Raw genomic sequence first — 21360 nt, 5'->3', positions numbered from 1 at the left:
ACACTCTAATTTGCGTTGAGTGCGAGGACTCCACGCTACGTGATGTCTGTGCTGAACCAACACTCTACACAGCGCGATGTGTTGGGGTGAAACACTCCGCGCTGCGCAAAGTTCTCATATTTTACTTTTTTTTGGACGAATTTTTGGTAATTTGGCCATAACTTTTGCTACGATTATCAGAATCGCGCCCATGACCCAAATTCGGAAAGTTATTTTCGACGCTTATGTCCTGGCCACCAATGACCACACTCTGCTCTGTGCGGTGTGCAAAGTCTCCGTGCTGCACGGAGTCTTTGCTTATCCAACACTCCACATAGAGTGTTGGGGCGAAACACTCCGCGCTGCGCAGAGTGCTCAAAGTTTACTTTTTTTTTGGGACGTGTTTTTGGTTATTTGGCCATAACTTTTGCCACGGTTATCAGAATAGTGCCCATGACCCCAATTCGAAAAGCTCTTTTCGACGCGCACGTCCTGGCCACCAATGCCCACACTTCGCTAAGCGCAAAGTCTTCACATTTTGCACTGCGCGGAGTGTTGGGGTGAAATAATCCACGCTGCGCAGAGTTCTCAAATTTTACTTTTTTTGGGACGTATTTTTGTAATTTGGCTATAACTTTTGCTACGATTTTCAGAATAGCGTCCATGACCCCAATTCGGAAAGCTCTTTCCGACGCGCACGTCCTTGCCACCAATGCCCACACTCCGCTCTGCGCGAAGTCTTCACACTTCGCTTTGAGTGGAGTGTTAGGGCGAAACAAACCGCGCTGTGCTGAGTGCTCAAAGTTTACTTTTTTTATTGGGACATATTTTTGGTAATTTGGCCATAACTTTTTCTACGGTTATCAGAATCGCGCCCATGACCCAAATTCGGATAGCTATTTTCGACGCGCACGTCCTTGCCACCAATGCCCACACTTCGCTCTGTGTGAAGTGTGGAGACTCCACGCCGTGCAAAGTGACTCCTCGCTACGCGGAGTCTTTGTAGAGCCAACACTCCGCACAGTGTAGAGTTTTGGGGCGAAACACTCCGCGCTGTGCAGGGTGCTCAAAGTTTACTTTATTTTTTGGGATGTATTTTTGGTGATTTGGCCGTAACTTTGGCTACGATTATTAGAATCGCGCCAAAAACCTCAATTCAGAAAACTCTTTTCAACGCGCATGTCGTGGTCGCCAATGTCCACACTCTACTCTACGTAGAATGCGAAGACTTAGCACTGCGCGATGTCTGTACTGAGCTAACACTCTGCACAGCGCGAAGTGTGGGGCAAAACACTCCGACGTTCACAAATTTTACTTTCTTTATTTTTTAGGACGTATTTTTGGTAATTTGGCTTCAACTTTTGCTTCGGTTATCAGAATCACGCCCATGACCCCAATTCAGAAAGCTCCTTTCGACGCGCACATCCTTGCCACCGATGCCCACACTCCGCTCTGCGGAAAGTCTTTACACTTCGTACTGAGCGGAGTGTTGGGTCGAAACACTCTGCGCTGCACAGAGTGCTCAAAGTCTACTTTTTTTTTTGACATATATTTGGTTATTTGGCCATAACTTTTGCTACGATTATTAGAATCGTGCCCATGACCCCAATTCGGAAAGCTCTTTTCGACGCGCACGTCCTGGCCACCAATGCCAACACTCCGCTTTGTGTGAAGTGTGAAGACTCCGCCCTATACAGAGTGACTCCTCGTTTCGTGGAGTCTTTGTGGAGCCAACACTCCGTACAGCGTGGAGTTTTCGAGCGAAACACTCCACGCTACGCAGGGTGCTCAAAGTTCACTTTTTTTGGACGTATTTTTGGTTATTTGGCCATAACTTTTGCTACGGTTATCAGAAATGCGCCCATGACCCAAATTCGGAAAGTTATTTTTGACGCGCACGTCCTGGCCACCAATGCCCACACTCCACTCTGTGCGAAGTACGGAGACTCCGCGCTGTGCAGAGTGACTCCTCGCTGCGTGGAGTCTTTGCGGAGCCAACACTCTGTACATCGTGGAGTTTTGGGGCGACACACTCCGCGTTGTGTTGGTTGCTCAAAGTTTACTTTCTTTTTTTTTTGGGACGTATTTTAGGTAATTTGGCCGTAACTTTGGCTACGATTATCGAAATTGCGCCCATGACCCCAATTCGGAAAGCTCTTTTCGACGCGCATGTCCTGACCACCAATGCCCACACTCTACTCTGCGTAGAGTGCGAAGACTCCACGCTGCGCGATGTCTGTGCTAATCCAACACTCCACATAGCGCGGAGTGTTGGGGTAAAACACTCCGCGCTGCGTGGAGTTCTCAAATTTTACTTTTTTTTTGGGACATATTTTTTGTAATTTGGCTATAACTTTTGCTACGGTTATCAGAATCACACCCATGGCCCAAATTCGGAAAGCTATTTTCGACACGCACGTCCTGGCCTCCAATGACCACACTCCATTCTGTGCGGTGTGCGAAGACTCCTTGCTGCACGGATTCGTTGCTGATCCAACACTCCATACAGAGAGTTGGGACGAAACACTCTGCGCTGCGCAGAGTGCTCAAAGTTTTTTTTTTGGGACGTATTTTTGGTTATTTGGCCATAACTTTTGCTACGGTTATCAAAATTGTGCCGATGACCCCAATTCTGAAAGCCCTTTTCGACGCGCACGTCCTGGCCACCAATGCCTACACTTCGCTCAGCGCGAAGTCTTCACATTTTGCGCTGCACGGAGTGCTCAGAGTTTACTTTTTTTTGACATATTTTTGATAATTTGGCCATAACTTTTGCTACAGTTATCAGAATCGCACCCATGACCCAAATTCGGAAAGCTATTTTCGACGCGCACGTCCTGGCCACCAATGCCCACACTCCGCTCTGTGCGAAGTGTGGAGACTCCGCACTGTGCAGAGTGACTCCTCACTACGTGGAGTCTTTACGAAGCCAACACTCCGCACAGCTGGGCTTTTGGGGCGAAACACTCCACGTTGCGCAGGGTGCTCAAAGTTTAGTTTTTTTTTTTGGACGTATTTTTGGTAATCTGGCCGTAACTTTTGCTACAATTATCAGAATCGTGCCCATGACCCCAATTCGGAAAGCACTTTTCAACGCCCATGTCCTTGCCACCAATGCCCACACTCCGCTCTACGCGAAGTCTTCACACTTCGCGCTGTGTGGAGTGTTGGGGCAAAACAATCCACGCTGCGCGGAGTGCCCAAAGTTTACTTTTTTTTGGAAATATTTTTGGTAATTTAGCCATAACTTTTGCTACGGTTATCAGAATCGCGCCCAGGACCCAAATTCATAAAGCTATTTTCGACGGGCACATCCTGGCCACCAATGCCCACAGTCCGCTTTGTGCAAAGTGTGAAGACTCCGCTCGGTGTAGAGTGTGAAGACTCCGCGCTGCGCGGACTCTGTGCTAATCCAACAGTCCGCACAGCGTGGAGTGTTGGGGTGAAACACTCCGCGCCGGGCGGAGTTCTCAAATTTCACTTTTTTTTTGGGACGTATTTTTGGTAATTTGGCCATAACTTTTGCTACGGTTATCAGAATCGCACCCATGACCCCAATTCGAAAAGCTCTTTATGACACGCACGTCCTTGCCACCAATGCCCACACTCCGCTCTACGAGAAGTCTTCACACTTCGCACTAAGCATAATGTTGGGGCAAAACAATCCGCGCTGCGCCGAGTGCTCAAAGTTTACTTTTTTTGTTGGGACATATTTTTGGTAATTTGGCCATAACTTTTGCTACGGTTGTCAGAATCGCGCCCATGACCCAAATTCGGATAGCTATTTTCGACGCGCACATCCTGGCCACCAATGCCCACACTCCGCTCTGTGTGGAGTGCGAAGACTCCACACTGGGCGGAGTCTGTGCTGATCCAACGGGGTGAAACACTCCGCGCTGCATGGAGTGCTCAAAGTTTACTTTTTTTTTGGACGTATTTTTGGTTATTTGGCCATAACTTTTGCTACGGTTATCAGAATCGCACCCATGATTCCAATTCGACAAGCTCTTTTCGACGCGCACGTCCTAGCCACCAATGCCCACACTCAGCTCTATGTGAACTGCGGAGACTCCGTCCTGTACAGAGTGACACCTGGCTATGTGGAGTCTTTACGGAGCCAACACTCCGCACAGTGTGGAGTTTTGAAGCGAAACACTCTGTGCTGCGCAGGGTGCTCGAAGTTTACTTTTTTTTTGGACGTATTTTTTGTAATTTGGCCATAACTTATCCTACAGTTATCAGAATCGTCCCCATGACCCCAATTCGCTGAGCGGAGTGTTGGGGCGAAACAATCCGCTCTGCGCTGAGTTCTCAAAGTTTACTTTTTTTGTTGGGACATATTTTTGGTAATTTAGCCATAACTTTTGCTACAGTTATCAGAATCGCGCCCATGACCCAAATTCGGATAGCTATTTTCGACGCGCACGTCTTGGCCACCAATGCCCACACTCCACTCTATGTGGAGTGCGAAGACTCCGTGCTGCGTGGAGTCTGTGCTGATCCAATGGGGCAAAACACTCCGTGCTGCGCGGAGTGCTCAAAGTTTACTTTTTTTTAGGGACTTATTATTGGTTATTTGGCCATAACTTTTGCTACGGTTATCAGAATCGCGCCTTTGACCCAAATTCAAATAGCTATTTTCGACGCGCACGTCCTGGCCACCAATACCCATACTCAGCTCTGCGCGAAGTCTTCACACTTCGCGCTACGCAGAGTGTTGGGGCGAAACAATCCACGCTGCATGAAGTGCTCAAATTTTACTTTTTTTTGGGACATATTTTTGGTAATTTGACCATAACTTTTGCTACGGTCATCAGAATCGCGCCCATAATCCAAATTCGGAAAGCTATTTTCGACGCGCACGTCTTGGCCACCAGTGACCAAACTCCGCTTTGTGTGGAATGAGAAGACTCCGCGCTACATGGAGTCTGTGCTGATCTAACACTCCACACAGCGCAGAGTGTTTGAGCGAAACACTCCGCGCTGTGCATAGTGCTCGAAGTTTCCTTTTTTTTGGGACGTATTTTTGGTTATTTGGCCATAACTTTTGCTACGGTTATCAGAATCGCGCCCATGACCCCAATTCAGAAAGCTCTTTTCTACGTACACGTCCAAGCCACCATTACCCACACTTCGCTCTGCGCAGAGTGCGAAGACTTAACGCTACGCAGAGTCTGTGCGGAGCCAACAATCCGTGCAGCGCGGAGTGTTGGGTCGAAACACTCCACGCTGCGCGGGGAGCTCAAAGTTTACTTTTTTTTGGGACATATTTTCGGTAATTTTGCCATAACTTTTTGCTATGGTTATCATAATCGCGCTAATGACCCCAATTCGGAAAGCACTTTTCGAGGCGCACATTTCTACGCTGCGCGGAGTCTATGCGGACCGAACACTCCGCACAGCATGGCGTGTTGGGACGTAACACTCCGCGTTGCGCAAAATGCTCAAAGTTTACTTCTTCTTTTTTTGGGACATATTTTTGGTAATTTGGCCATAATTTTTGCTACGGTTATTAAAATCGTACCCATGTCCCAAATTCGGAAAGCTATTTTCAGCGTGCACGTCCTGGCCACTAATGCCCACATTCCGCTCTGCGTGGAGTATGAAGACTCCACGTTGCGCAGAGTCTTTGCTGATCCAACACTCCGTGCTGCGAGGAGTTCTCAAATTTTACTTTTTTTGGGACGTATTTTTGGTAATTTGACCATAACTTTTGCTACGGTTATCAGAATAGCGCCCATGGCCCCAATTCGAAAAGCTCTTTTTAACGTGCACGTCCTGGCCACCAATGCCCACACTCCGCCCTGCCTGAATTCTTCACACTTCGCATTGCGGGGAGTGTTAGGGCGAAACAATCCGCGCTGCACAGATTGCTCAAAGTTTGCTTTTTTTGGGACGTATTTTTGGTTATTTGGCCATGACTCGGTTATCAGAATCACGCCCATGACCCCAATTCGAAAAGCTCTTTTCAATGCACACATCCTGGCCACCAATGTCCACACTCCGCTCTGCCCAAAGTGTTGGGGTTAAACAATTCGCACTACGCGGAGTGCTCAAAGTTTACTTTTTTTAGGACATATTTTTGGTATTTTGGCCATAACTTTTGCTACAGTTAACAGAATCGTACCCATGATCCAAATTCAGAAAGCTATTTTCGACGCGCACGTCCTGGCCACCAATGACCACACTCCGCTCTGTGCGGAGTACGAAGACTCCGTGCTGCACAAAGTCTGTTCTGATCCAACACACCGCACAACGCGGAGTGTTGGGTCGAAACACTTCGCGTTGCGTAGAGTGCTCAAAGTTTACTTTTTCTTTTGGGACGAATACACTTTTTCATTTCAGGCAGTTTCGATCGATCGGTTATAGTTAGGTTCACACTGCACAGCCTTCAGTGTTTCTATCATAACTTCTTCTCCCGATATCCGATTGAGGTAATTCAAAGTGTGTTGGAAAGCTAACTCAAAGAGCTACAACTTTTATTCAGATATCAGTTTCCAAATCGAATGTTTCCTATGTCGAAAATGGGTCTCAAATGAGACTAAAAATCTGAAGTATACTTTAGTCATCCAATATTCATGTCTTAGTGCCACTAAGGTGTCTAGAATTATTTGGGGTTCTACATCCCCCACACCTTAATTAATATTTCATCCTCGAAATTTACCTTCTGAATGGGCGAATAGTGTTGGATACTTGTCTTTGGCTTCTTCTTCTTTTTCCCAAGTGGCTTCTTCTATGCCGTGATAATTTCACTATTTCTTAACCAGCTGAATCTCTTTATTCCTTAGTGTATGCACTTTTCGATCCAATATCTTGATCGGTAGTTCCTCGTACGACAAATCTTTCTATACCTCCAAGGTCTGATAACTCACTACATGATTAGGATCATGTACATGCTTCTTTATCATCGATATATGGAACACACTGTGCACTACCGATAATTCAGATAGCAAAGCTAGTCGGTAAGCCACATTTTTTACTCTATCAAGTATCTCGAAAGGTCTGATATACCGGGGTCATAGCTTGCCTTTCTTTCCAAATCTAAGTACACCTTTCATCGGTGTTACTTTCAGAAACGCTTTATCCCCAACTTGAAATTCTAAATACTTCCTCCTTGTATCTGCATAGCTCTTTTGTCGATCATGTGCTGCCTTTAGTCTTGCACGGATCTTATCGATTACCTCGACCGTCCTTTCAACTATTTCTAGTCCTAAAACTCTCTTCTCTCCGACTTCATCCCAATGAATAGGGGATCTACATCTTCTACCATAGAGAGCTTCGTATGGTGTCATTCCAATAGTTGCTTGGAAACTGTTATTATAAGCGAACTCTACTAGAGGTAAGTATGACTCCCAATTATCTCCTAAATCCAAAACACATGTTCTCAGCATGTCTTCCAAAGTTTGGATGGTCCTTTCAGACTTACCATCGGACTGAGGGTGATATGCTGTACTAAAGTTCAGCTTCGTTCCCATAGCTCCTTGTAGACTTTTCCAAAATTTGGACGTGAACCTTGGGTCTCTGTTAGACATAATGTACACCGTGTAATCTCACAACCTCTTTAATGTACAACTGTGCCAATTGGTCTAAACTGAATGTCATTTTCACTGGAAGAAACTGAGCTGACTTCATTAGTCGATCCACTCCTACCCATATAGCATTATTTCCTCTTGCTGACTTCGGGAATCCAACCACAAAGTCCATCGTGATATTTTTCCCATTTCCATTCAGGTATATCTAGTGGATTTAACAATCCAGCTGGTTTTTGGTGTTTTGCCTTAACCTGTTGACATATCATGCACTTCTGCACGTACAGCCCTATACTTCTTTTCATATTTCTCCACCAAGATGTATCTCGAAGATCTCGATACATTTTCGTACCATCGGGATGTGCGGTGTACGGGGTAGAATGAGCTTCTTTTAATATCTCGTTTCTCAATACTTCATCCTTAGGTACGCAAATTCTTCATCTAAATATCAGTGTCTGATCCTCAGCTATTCCAAAGTCCTTTTTCTTATCAGTACCAACTTCATTCTTAATCTTCTGCAAAAATGAGTCTTTATTTTGTGCTTCTATAATTCGATCTCTAAGAGGAGGTTGAATTATTAAAGCTGCTAGACGAGCAGTGACTTGTCTTGGTGTGGTAAGTGGTAACCACTTCGACCTGCAACTTTTCCAAGTCCTTGACTAACTCCACTTGAGAGTTGGGTAGTGACGTCAATTGTCCCACTGATTTTCTACTTAGAGCGTCGGCCACAACATTAGCCTTACCCGAATGGTGGTGAATAGTGCAGTCGTAATCGTTCACCAATTCCAACCATCGTCTTTGTCGCATATTCAATTCCTTCTGTATGAAGAAATACTTGAGACTTTTGTGATCTGTGTAGATATCACATTTCCATCCATACAAATAGTGTCGCCATATCTTCAAAGCGTGTACTACCGCTACAAGTTTTAAATCATGCGTCAGGTATTTCTGCTCATGTTTCTTCAATTGTCTTGAAGCATAGGCTATCACTTTTCCATTCTGCATTAGTACACATCCCAATCCTCGCTTGAATGCATCGCTGTATATAACAAACCCTTTTGTACCTTCAGGTACTATTAATACAGGTGCTGATATCAACTTCTACTTAAGTTCTTGGAAACTTTGTTCGCATTTTTCCATCCATTGGAATTTTACTCCCTTCCTTGTAAGCTGCGTCATTGGTCCAGCTATTTTGGAGAATCCTTCTATGAATCTCCTATAATATCCAGCCAATCCTAGAAAACTTCGTACTTCGCCAGCATTTGTTGGTGCTTTCCAGTTGGTTACTGCTTCTACTTTTGCTGGATCTACTTCAATCCCTTGGGCAGTAACTACATGTCCAAGAAATCCAACTCATTCAAGCCAAAACTCGCACTTCTTGAATTTGGCATACAGCTTCTCCTTGCGTAATACCTATAAGGCTATTCTCAAGTGCTCTTCATGTTGCTCCTTACTCTTGGAATATATCAGAATGTCATCGATGAAGACTATGACAAACTGATCCAAGTATTGATGAAACACTCGATTCATCAGGTCCATGAACACTGCAGGTGCATTGGTTAGCCCAAACGGCATCACCGTAAACTCGTAGTGTCCATATCGAGTTCTAAAAGCTGTCTTAGGTATATCCTTTGTCTCTACTTTCAGTTGATGGTATCCGATCGTAAGTCAATCTTGGAAAATACCTTAGCTCCTTTCAGTTGATCTAACAGATCCTCGATCCTCGGGAGTGGGTACTTATTCTTGATGGTTAATCGATTTATCTCTCTATAATCGATGCACATCCTCATGCTTCCATCTTTCTTCTTTACAAACAACACCGGTGTACCCCATGGAGATACGCTTGGTCGTATGAAGCCCATATCTAGGAGTTCTTGCAGCTGCTTCTTTAATTCTTGTAGTTCCTTTGGGGCCATTCGGTATGGGGCCTTAGATACTGGTGCCGTCCCGGGAATTAGGTCTATGGTGAATTCCACTTGTCTATCGGGTGGAATACTAGATAGATCTTCTGGAAACACATCTACGAATTCCCGTACTACTGGTACATCTTCAACCCTTATCGTCTCTTGTTTTCCTCCTAAGATACTTTCTAGATATCCTTGACATGTTTCTTTTCTCAACATTTTCTTAGCTTATAAAGTCGATACTAGTCGAATAAGGGGTTTCGTCTTCATTCCAAGGAATGAAAATGGTTTCTCTCCTGGTTTCTGAAATGATACTTCCATTTACTTACATCAGATGGTGGCATAATTACAACCTAACCAATCCATGCCTAGTATTACATCAAAATCCTTCATTTCTATCATGTATAGGTTCGCTTCCATTGGTTTTCCCTCAAGGACTTGGAAAAGTACTTGTCCATTACTTCCCCTTTGAATTGCTCCCAAGTCAATTCTGCTTGTTGCTCATGGGTCCTTATCCTTGACATTGAGTCCCACCAGTGACTTGCATCACCGGAGAACATGAACTCAGCAAACTGAACTTTCTGAGCGTCCGTGCACCCTATCAATCGAAATATAGCTCCAACTTGCGAAGCCACTCCTTGGCTGCAAGTGGATCAGCTGCTCCGTTGAAGGTAGGGGGCTTGTGCCTTCGAAATTGCTCGACCACTGAAGCATGGTTTGGAACATTAGGAGCTAGTGGTAGGGGTTGAGCTTGGTTCGGGTTTTGCCTGCCTAGGTCTTGAACCACTCGGAGGAGGTCTCTTATCAAGTTTTAGTTTGCGCGGGCCATTTCCTTTAGACAAAATATATGGTTCTTATTAGTTTCATTCTTCGAATACTAAAGCAAAAAAGATAGTATTTTATTTCTTGACATAAGGGAAGCTATTACAAGGATTTAAATCTAATCCCTATAAGTTCTACGGATCTTCTTTGGTGGAGCTTCATCTTCGGAGGAGTCTTCCGCCTTAGGTCCAGACTCTATGTCCATCTCAACTTGTGGCTCAGGCTCAGGATCATTCTCTAAATCATCCTCAAGTTCCTCTTTGGGATCTTCTTCCTCAGCCAAAGGTTTCTCCTCAGGCTCCTCATGGATTACATCATCCCACAAATCAATCAGGGCATGGCAATACCTCTCAAACTTGAACAGGTTTGGGTTGCCTTCTAACATTTCATCTCTACCCGTGACTCCCATATCTCCCCATTGAGGTGGGAAGGAGTGTGTGAGGTTATTTATGGCATCGATATGCATGATCTCCATTCCATCATTAACCGCCGTCATGCATCTCTCATAGATGTCATACACATGTTCGCTAAGCGGTCGGGTCGGATCAGTTAAATAGTTTTCATAGGAATGAATAGCAATTCTACGGTTCAATACTTCTCTATATGCCCTAGCCATTCTACGAGCCATATCTGTTGCATTTTCAGATACATCATACTTTTTCTTTGTTTAAAGAAAACATGCAAATATTTAAACTTTCATATCATGCAATTCCCTTTAAGCCCTTAGCTTTTGCCCAAGTCCATTACATATCTTTAAATAACACATCTCTAAATCATATCAAAGTATCATAACATAAACATAATCATTAACTTTAAACATGAACATACCTGGGCCATAGGATGAGATTGATGGATGGATGCACGATGCCATGGAATACCTTAAACTTTTCATTTTCCTTTTGTTTTTAAAAAAAACATACTTGGTCTATAGAACCGGCTAAACCTTGCGCTGATACCACGCTGTAACGCCCTGACCCCTAGTGGACCGGAATGCTACTTACTTTACTTAGCTTAACCGGTGGTTTAGTAACAAGTGTATACATTTTAGTGGAAGCTTACATCTTCGGATAATAATTTAAATAACAATACTTTAAACAAAAACACTGAATCATTTTTCAAAACAACAAAATGTAATTTATTTGAAGAAAACATAGCTTGTTCTCGTATTCTGCGTTATTCAAAACTTTAAAGAAATAACATTGGAAAACATTTCTTAAAAATAAATCCAAATCACTTATTCACCGGATTTCCATGGGCTCGTTGCATCACTCTCCATCTTCTCCTCCATCCATGCCCGAGGTAGAATTCCTTCAATCTGTAGAGATGGGATTAAACCCGTGAGTTGAAAAACTCAATAAGTGTCATAGGTGCATTCGTGATCAAGCTATACATTTCAAAACATTAACTTTATAACTTTTCATACATGTCGTACCCGGAGACACCATTTGACATGAAGGGGTATGCCGTACCCGAGGGCACCATTTGACATACGAACATTTCTTCAACATAGAGGGGTATGCCGTACCGGAGTACCATTTGACATACAACCATTAACATAGAGAGATATGTCGTACCGAAGTACCATTTGACATATAAATATTAACATGAATCGAAACTTATAACTTAACACGATTAAACACATTGCACCTCTACCTACCTTGATTGATGCTTTTGAAACTTTGAAAACTTGGATTGAAAACTTCGATGAAACTTGAAGGTTGAAAGAAATGCACTCCTTGGATGTTTGAAAACCCGTTGAGAATTGATACTTGAAAATACTTCTTAAACTTCTAGGAAAAATAATTTTCCTCCTATCTCTTTCTCTCTTGGAAACTCTTTCTTTAGTATGTAAAAGCTCTTGCTTTTGGTGTGAGAAAAAATGAGTGAAATGAGGTCTCTATTTATAGGTAAATATCTCATAACTTAAAGCAAATGAAGGGTCAAATTTCATTTAAGAGAGAAAACATGGGTGTCATTTAAGTTTGAGGTTAAATGCTTCAATTTAGTGGGGTTTTTATTGCCAAAAATGTGGGTGGCCCTTTGAGAAAAAAATTGATGAAAATAAATATTTAAATTCTAGAGAAAAATGATAATTTTCATTTCAGGCAGTTTCGGTCGACCGGTTGTAGTCCGGTTGACACTGCATAGCTTTCTGTGTTTCTATCATAACATCTTCTCCCGATATCCGATTGAGGTAATTCAAAGTGCGTTGGAAACCTAACTCAACTTTTATTTAGATATCATTTTCCAAGTCGAACATTTCCTATGTCGAAAATGGGTATCAAATGGGACTAAAAATCTGAAGTATACTTTAGTCATCCAATATTCATGTCTAAGTGCTACTAAGGTGTCTAGAATTATTTGGGGTTCTACATTACTCCATTATTAATATATCTAATTTACATTTTTTTTACTAACATATTGATATTGAGAAGACTTATTCACGATGGATCTCCCCCGCTTTCTGAAGAATATGCAATCATGGACCTTAGATTCGAGAATGAATGTGTTTATTGGTATACAATTATAAAAGGAGGAGCTGCCCATTCTACAAGAAATTTCAATGCATTACAACAGTACATAAAAGGAGAATTACCTGTATTTGCTCGTCCGTGGATAACATACAACTATTTATTAATTCCATCCGCATATCTAGGTAACATTTGGTTTCTTTTTCTTATCGACTTTCAAAAGTGGAAATTTCATGTATATGATTGCAGCCACAACATTCATACACCGGACGCAATTAAATTACGTGCAGAACCAGTTTTGACTCTAGTACAATCATTATTGAAATCTACAAACATTTTTTTCGGCAAACCAAGTTTAAGAAAACATAGAAACAAACATATGAAATTGGAAATCATACCATATTTACCTTGTCAAAATAATGGGTAAGCATCTCAACAATTTACTGTAATATTTAATTTTCTATTTAATTTTATTTTTCATTTACAACATTAACATAAACTAACATCAAATTGTTTTTTCTATAGGCCAAATTCTGGAGTTTTCCTTCTCAAATACATTGAATGCTTCATTTTCGGATATCCATTAGAAGCAGTTTCATCAGAGAAGATACGTTTATACAGACGAAAGATTGTCACAGATATCTCTCACAATGAATTTTTTTACGTCCATGTTTATCCTAACCATAACAAATTATGAAAATTCAGTAAGATTCCTTTATCAAAATTCAATCTATAAAATTATATATTAATAGCTTCAAAATTACTTATTTTAAATATTTCTATACACTGAAATAAATGTAGGTTCTTCGGTGGCAAATATGAGACATTAAATATGTTCCAACTTCAGGTTTTATGAAATGGGAAATGGAATGAGGAAAAAGCCTCAATGTTGGTTCCTTTGAACATAGTCACTATCAAACTTGAAGATTCAGCCCCACCTAACTATTATTCTATTAGCTAGATGCATCTGTTACCAGAAGCTAAAAGAACTCAATAAGTTGGTGATCCACGTATACTTTAACAGGAGTTGTGTATCTTCATTTATTAATTTTGTACTCTAAATGTTCAATTTCAATATCTATTATAGTGGTTTTGAATATGAAGGAATAAATGATTTTGTTGTTTAAGCCTGTAAAATGGTGCTGAAGTTACTTTTATCTTGCTGAATGAAGTTTAATTCTTAAGACAAGGTTAGTGTTGTTTAATTTAACATTAACTGTGTTTTTGAATGTCACTACCCACTTCACCACTATTTTATGTATTTTTGTAATACAGACAAGCTAAAGATGTTGTAAAAGTTACAAAGAATACCTGAGAAGCAAAAATTCAAACACACAATTGTTTACAGTACTGGTAAGTACTTATAGGGTATATAATTTTTTTGCTTGTTTTGATGGATCTCTTTTAGTTGCGGTGGATTATATATGTCCCCCTGACCAATTGCTTTGAAGCATTGATAAGACTTTGTTTTTTATCGGATTCACAGCTTCTTGAGATGTTGATGAACAATATTGAAGAACATGTTCATCATCAGGTTATAGGCACAGCCATGGATGGGTATTCTTCCTATATTTGTGATGATAGTTAAGAAAAAGGTAGAAATTATTTTCCATGTCTTATTCTCCGTCATTTATTGATTAAATTAATAGAAGTTATTTTTTATCACTGTTCGTACAGCCTGATATTTGTGTAAGGGAAATGATATTTCTCTTCTTAGATGCAACTCAAACATCTCTGGTGGAAATTCTTGGGAGGTTTCCTCAATATTATGATGCTTATTGTGAATTGATGGTAAGTACAGAGCAAACTATATATTAATTGCAAGCTTTTAAAAATTTAAATCGAAGTCCATATTGAGCAAATGTTGTTTGAAGCTTTGAGCCATTCTTGTCCTACTCTCTTCTAGATATCGCTTGTCCATATAATTGAATTATGTCAATCCTGCTTCTCTAGGCAATGGTGATCATATAATTGATTGATTCCTGGTGCTATTTATTACTGATGTGATTAGGTCTTGACTCTGATGAATGTGCAATCACAGTCTTTTCGTCAGTGTTCCTTAGCTGATGAAAGGGCTATTTGCACTAAACTTATTCTTTATTTCTTACTGCATCAGCTGATAGTTGTCTCCTTTAGTTCTGATATAAGTGGCAAAACAGAATTCAAAAATTTGTTCTCTTTCTTCCTAGAAATGTGACCCATCATTCAAGGAATATCTTATTATTAATCAAAAGCGGAAACTAGGATTACACTGCTCCAAGGGATTCAATTGAGTTTGTTTGTAAATGTTAGTTCAACACATCCTTCACATAAGTCATCACATTTTTTTAATTTCATGTTAATTTGTTTTAAAAAATCTTTATTTATACGATCTCTTATGTTTCCGAGTTAATTCCATATTAATCTTTTTTTTCCTTTTTTACTTTCAGGATATTAAAAAAATTAAGTTGGGCAATCCAAAAAGTTCCGTTATTTAATCAATCAAATTGCTACGAGTTAGACGAGCTTGATGAATCTAGAGAGTATATAGAAACAAAGAAGGCAATGTATACCATGGGAATAAGTTCAGAGGAACAGGTATAAAGGACAATTTTTTCACACTCAATAAGTGTTCTTTTTTTTTCTTTTTTTTTTTTTTTTTTTTACTTTTTTTTTTTTTTTTTTTTTTTTTTATTTTTTTTTTTTTTTTTTTTTTTTTCTTTTTTTTTTTTTTGCTAACTCTATTTCATTTGTAGATGACAACAAAAAAAACATATGAGAAATCTAATATATCACTAGACGACTAAACCAAATTAGAGATAGTGCAATCTTCTCATCATATATATTCTGCCAAAAAATAAATTGAGTTATCTTTATCAAATTCTTTTTCTCAATGTATAGCATTAAAAAAAGTAAAGTATGTACAACATTCTTTAATAAACTTTTAGCTTATTTACCCCTTTGTTCTAATAATTGACATGTAAATATTTAACTTTCAACATTGTACCAATTATTATTTTCAAAAAATATTAGATGTAGTATATAAGTACTAAATAGCGCCTCTTGCTTTTTCTCAATTTGTGCTTTACTTCTAGATCTCCATTTCCATCCAACTACAACATACACTTTCAAAAGGATAACAGAAACAACCAAGAAGATCCCAATTTTTACGAATATAAAAACATATCTTTGTTCAACAGTTTCCTAATTAAAAACTTGTTCATTACTCCTCCCGCTTTGAACATAATTTACTTTATACAATTATTAACATTCAAAATGCTAATATCACCCTTCAAATAATACAATCCGTGCATTACACGGAGCCTAAACTAGTATTTTAAAAAGAATTATACTTTAACATTTTACTTTATTTTATAGACTTATTATGTATGAAAGATTCATTTTTATTAAGATGGATTGAATATTTAACAAAATTATTAATTTAAAAATATATAAATAATTAATAATAAATAATTTAAAAACTTTAATTTTGTCTCAAACAAAAATAAAATAAAATTATATATTAAAAATTTTTTATAATTTTGACGCAGTGATTACCGGTGCAACCAATAACTCGAGATTCAATATCTCGATCGAGTTGATATTCAAATCGAGTCTAATAATTATGGTATAAACAAGGGTTGTAGCCGACCCCAGACAAGTCCTTGCCACAAACGGGTCCACCGCCCACTTCATTTTCTTCCCATTTTCTTTTAGCTCTTTTTTGTCCGAGACCGACCGACCAACCAAGAATAACGCATAAAAATCGACGCCTGTCCCCATATGGTTCTGGCGCTCCGATTTGTGTTTGCACCCTTTTCATTTTCAATCTCCTGTTTCTTGTCTAATATCTGTCTGGATATTCCCACGAAAAATATAAAATTTCAACGGTTTTAAGATTAGACCAAACACAACATTAAGAGAAATTAACATTAATCCAACACAATGATTCTTATCTTTTATTCGATTCTATTTCATTCTAATCCCAGTGAATGACAAAAATCCCTTGAAAATTAAAAAAATATTGATTAATGTTTAAGCCCGATTTTGAAGAGAAAATGTATTTTTGAATAGTGAGTTTTTGGAGAATGTGTTGATAGAAAGTAAGAAAAAGTTTGGATTTACGAATAGAAATATTTTATTAGAGAATGTGTGCTTGAAAAAGAGTTTTAAAAAATGACAATGTTACATGTACGTATTTTTTTTTACATAATCATTTAACTACTATTCATAATAGGGCACCGGACCATATTTGGGAATTTTTACATTTACGTGGGGCCTATCTGTTTTGAGAGAGTGGAGACAATTTTTTATGCAAATAGAATTATTCTTTGAAAAAATGAGGCTCAAACATAGGAGAATCAATTGAATAGGGTATTTCCAGGTTGTTTACTTACCTAACTCTACTCCACAGTTAAGTCTCAATCAATATTAATAAACAATACTAATCAGTGGTCCAACAAACCTCTAGTAAACATCTGGTGAACCAAACAACTACCGTCATGTTGTCGTATGTGCTTAGTTTACGCAGCACTTACGAAAGATTGTCTTATTGCATATATATTTATTTTAAAATTTTAACTCAGAATAATGCTATCTGTCCAAATTAACGTAAAAAATAAATAAAAAAATAAAAAAAAATCCTAGTATTTAAAAAATCTTTTGATCTATGCTTATTTTTATCTTTGTTGCCACACATAAATCAAGTATTTTTTGCCTCGTCAATATCCGACGGACACATAGGATGGCCATCTCTGATTGACGATCATGTCATACCAGTGGTAGACGTAGTTTTACCTTGAATGAAAATTAAATTAATACCCTGTCTAGGACGGATTTTGTGAAAAAAAAAAAAAAATAGTGAATTTTATGCCATTATACTATGTAGGGAGCCGCAATTTTGACTAAATTAAATAAAATGACTAGTGTGTCCCAATATCATTTAATTCTTTATTCTGTAAAAAATGACATTTTTGGTAATTAGACTCATGTTGAGTCGACAATTATTACATAAATGGGATCCACTTATTTGTCCAACGGTCAAAATTAGAATTAAAATCTTCATAAAATTCCTCCCAGGGGTAAGGGCTAAATATATTTACCTAATTGAAATTAAATTGAATATACTTACCTAGAATGAAGTTTAACTTAAAATATTGACAATAATTTTTTTGCCCCTTTAAGAGACGTAGAAATTCACTAGTCCTATAATCATTAATACAAGAGTTGTGTACAGTTCACGTTACAACTGTACCCCATGCATTTCTTTTCTAAGGTCAATCTTTAGGTACAGCCGCACCGGTTTAGGCTGTTCCAGACTGAACCACAAAAATTGATTGGCAAACGCGTTAAAGTACGATTACAATAAGCAATCCAATGTTCATATACAATTTTTACCTGTGTTGGAATCTTCCACGTGCCTTCATGTAACAGGAAAATAATCATTTCTAATGTTTCCCAGTTCACACTTCCAAGCCAGGTTGCTCACTGATAAATACAAGAGAAATATGCACATCAATTCATTGGATCCTTTCTGTTCTCCGACTTCGATATTTCTCACCCTTTTCTACTCTATCTCGAAAAAATAATTAGGACTAATTCAGTCACGTTTTTACGTCCCATCGAACATTGCGATCAACTCGATATATATTAGTTCGCTAATTTATCTTAGACATCTTGTCATCATTTTTTCTCATCTTGAGGGAGTAGGGGTACTGGATTTTTTAGAGCATTCATCGTATATTTTCTTAACGAAATGGCAGCGATCACAATGGATCAAGAAACTACCCGATGCACGGCTCGTGCATGGTGCTGGTTTAAGGCCATACCTGAGAAATTTGTGTCGAAAATAATGGATGCAGCCAGTGAGGGAAAGAAACTTGGAGTTGAAGATCCAAGAAGAATTATTCACTCACTGAAAGTAGGATTGGCAATAAGTTTAGTTTCACTGTTCTATTACTTTGATCCCTTGTATGAAGGCTTTGGCGTGTCGGCAATGTGGGCTGTCATGACCGTGGTTGTCGTCTTCGAATTTTCCGTAGGTAAGTTCTTAACTTAGCAATGCCACATTTATGAAAAATTCCATAAGAGTTTAAACTTTTAGACGAAACTAACTGATTGATTTACAGGGGCTACTCTGGGACGAGGCGTAAATCGAGGGATTGCAACATTGTTCGCTGGTTCACTAGGTGTTGGAGCACATCGGTTAGCAAGTTTTCCCGGGGAGAAAATAGAACCGATACTGCTTGGGTTATCTGTTTTTTCAGTAGGTAAAATGACCTACTAAAAACCAGTGTTTTGTTTATTTTTTCAGTATTATCAAGTTTTTATATTTTTATATCAAAATAATTACTTTTTAAAATGATAATTATGCAGCTGCAGCAGTAACATTTATTCGATTCTATCCCAAATTGAAGGCAAGATATGATTATGGACTTCTGATATTCATCTTGACGTTCTGTTTAATATCTGTCTCCGGGTACCGGGACGATGAGGTTCTGGAAATGGCACATGAGAGATTGTCTACGATACTCATCGGCGGCGCTGCTGCATTGATAGTTTGCGTTTTGATATGCCCCATATGGGCTGGTGAAGATCTTCATAATCTAGTTGCTGGCAACATTGAAAATTTGGGAACTTTCTTGGAAGGTACAATCTCTGCCATCTTTTCTCTGGACGGGATGGCCCATAACATGACACTCGGCTTGCACGGGCCATTTGCTACATGGCGAAGTCGAGTCTTTAGAAGGCCGTGCTGGACTTTTGTCCAGATGAAGCTCGACTAACTTTAGACCTCTATTTAATTGTAGCAAATTTATTCTTTTGGAGTCTAACCTGTAGTCTTGTATCCCACTGAAATTCTCAGGTTTCGGATGTGAATACTTCCAAACATTAGATGACAAACTTCAAGATCAGAAAGCATCTCTGGATGGCTATAAAAGTGTTCTTAATTCCAAAAGCACCGAAGAATCCCTGGTGAGTTACAAATAAAAAACTTTCATCACCGTTTACACAGTTTCAATTTAAAAATTCATTTCTTGTCTAATTATTTAAATCTTTTTTTCATGCAGGCGAACTTTGCAAAATGGGAGCCTCGCCACGGCCGATTCCGATACCGGCACCCTTGGGATCAGTACCTGAAAATTGGGATGCTTGTGCGAGAATGTGCTTATCGCGTTGATGCTTTGAGTGGCTATCTTAACTCGGAGATGAAGGTAAATACATGGCATATACTACAAAATTTTATATTATTCCCGGTATATTGGGAGTCGGCTATATAAATATATCTTTTCACGCCAGAAAATTAACCCGAAAATATAATTTGTGCTTTTGCTGCAGACACCACCAGAAGTCAGAGTCAAAATTCAAGAATTATGCACAAAGATGAGTTCAGAATCCAGTCTTGCTTTGAAAGAACTATCACTAGCAATCAAGACAATGAGTTCTTCATCAATTGCTGATCCTCATATCGTCAATGCAAAAACTGCAGCCAAGAAACTTAAATCCTTGCTCAAAACAGACCTGTGGAAGGACACAAATTTTCTTGATATAATTCCTGCTGCTGCAGTTTCTTCTTTACTCATAGAAATTGTCTCATGCACTGTGAAAATTGCTGATTCTGTTCATGAACTTGCTTCCATGGCAAAGTTCAATAATGATGCTTTGAAGCAAAAAGAAAAGGGACAAGTATTGAGAGTCCCAAGTATTGAAGGATCCCATAACATTGCTATAAGTGTTGAGTGATTACAAGTTGAAGGAGTCGAGCATGTTGGACTGTGCTTTAAAGTGGCATAAATTATTATTATTATTATTATTATTATTATTATTATTATTATTATTATTATTATTATTTACTTTTGAAGTACGTAGATATGGATGGTTTGTAGCGATCCATTTGATGCAAAAATTTTGAGTTGGGATATGTTAAGAGCGAGTAGGTTCTATTCACTATGACTAACAATTGTTCCGTATCGATCTCGTATACGAATATAATAACAACACTTTTTGTCTTTCACAAGCTGAATGGAAATCTCCAGCCGAACCCTACTTTTGTTTTCTTTGCTTCCATTATTATTTTTTTCTGGTGTTCTTTAATTGATTAGTGGTTTTGCATTCTTAATAATACTTTAGGGTTTTCTTTTTTAAGGATTGCTACCTAAATATTTATGGGTTGCTGATTGATTTCCAAACTTTCAAGTATTCACATAATTAACAAATTTTTGACGTGCATTTAATCATTTTGCACTTTCGTTACATGAATAACAAGGAAGACCGAGTCAATTTAAAAGACGGGTATTAATAGTAGAGGTTTGGCCTTCTGCTGGATTTACTCATTGAGAAAAAAAAAACTGCGGTACACTACAAGAAAAGTAATTTTATGCTCTTGGTGTTTCCTGACGAACACACATATTTATGTTAAAGTTTTAGTGGGACACGCACTTTACATATTGAGCGATGAAGTCTCTAAATTTTAAATCGTACTGCCTTAGTCCTTTATTAACCTCTTCATTAGTCCTATGCTTGTCTCTATCGTTCCAACTAACAAAAATTATGAGTAATTGGCTGATGGAATTGCTTACGCGGCCATTAATTTCGTCCAACTCAGTACCTTAAAAATATGATTGATCCCTAAGTTATACTATTTGTACACAAAAGGTACCAAGACTTTAACAATGT

The 21360-nt window shown here is 39.0% G+C and overlaps 1 protein-coding gene across 1 annotated transcript; it reads left to right on the top strand.

The window, feature by feature from the left end:
* Window positions 1-18163: 18163 nt before the first annotated feature.
* On the top strand, window positions 18164-20712 carry LOC111405855 (aluminum-activated malate transporter 2-like). The gene is made up of 6 exons (XM_023034929.1): window positions 18164-18725; window positions 18813-18953; window positions 19060-19332; window positions 19550-19659; window positions 19755-19898; window positions 20023-20712. The coding sequence occupies exons 1-6, from the start codon at window positions 18440-18442 to the stop codon at window positions 20425-20427; spliced, it is 1359 nt and encodes a 452-aa protein (XP_022890697.1). The 5' UTR covers window positions 18164-18439; the 3' UTR covers window positions 20428-20712.
* Window positions 20713-21360: the final 648 nt, after the last annotated feature.

The sequence above is a fragment of the Olea europaea genome, chromosome 12, assembly GCF_002742605.1.
Source record: "Olea europaea var. sylvestris chromosome 12, O_europaea_v1, whole genome shotgun sequence".
NCBI classification, from domain to species: Eukaryota; Viridiplantae; Streptophyta; class Magnoliopsida; order Lamiales; family Oleaceae; genus Olea; species Olea europaea.
The sequence above is the reverse complement of the archived record's forward strand: the minus strand, read 5'-3'. Positions and strand labels throughout refer to the sequence as shown.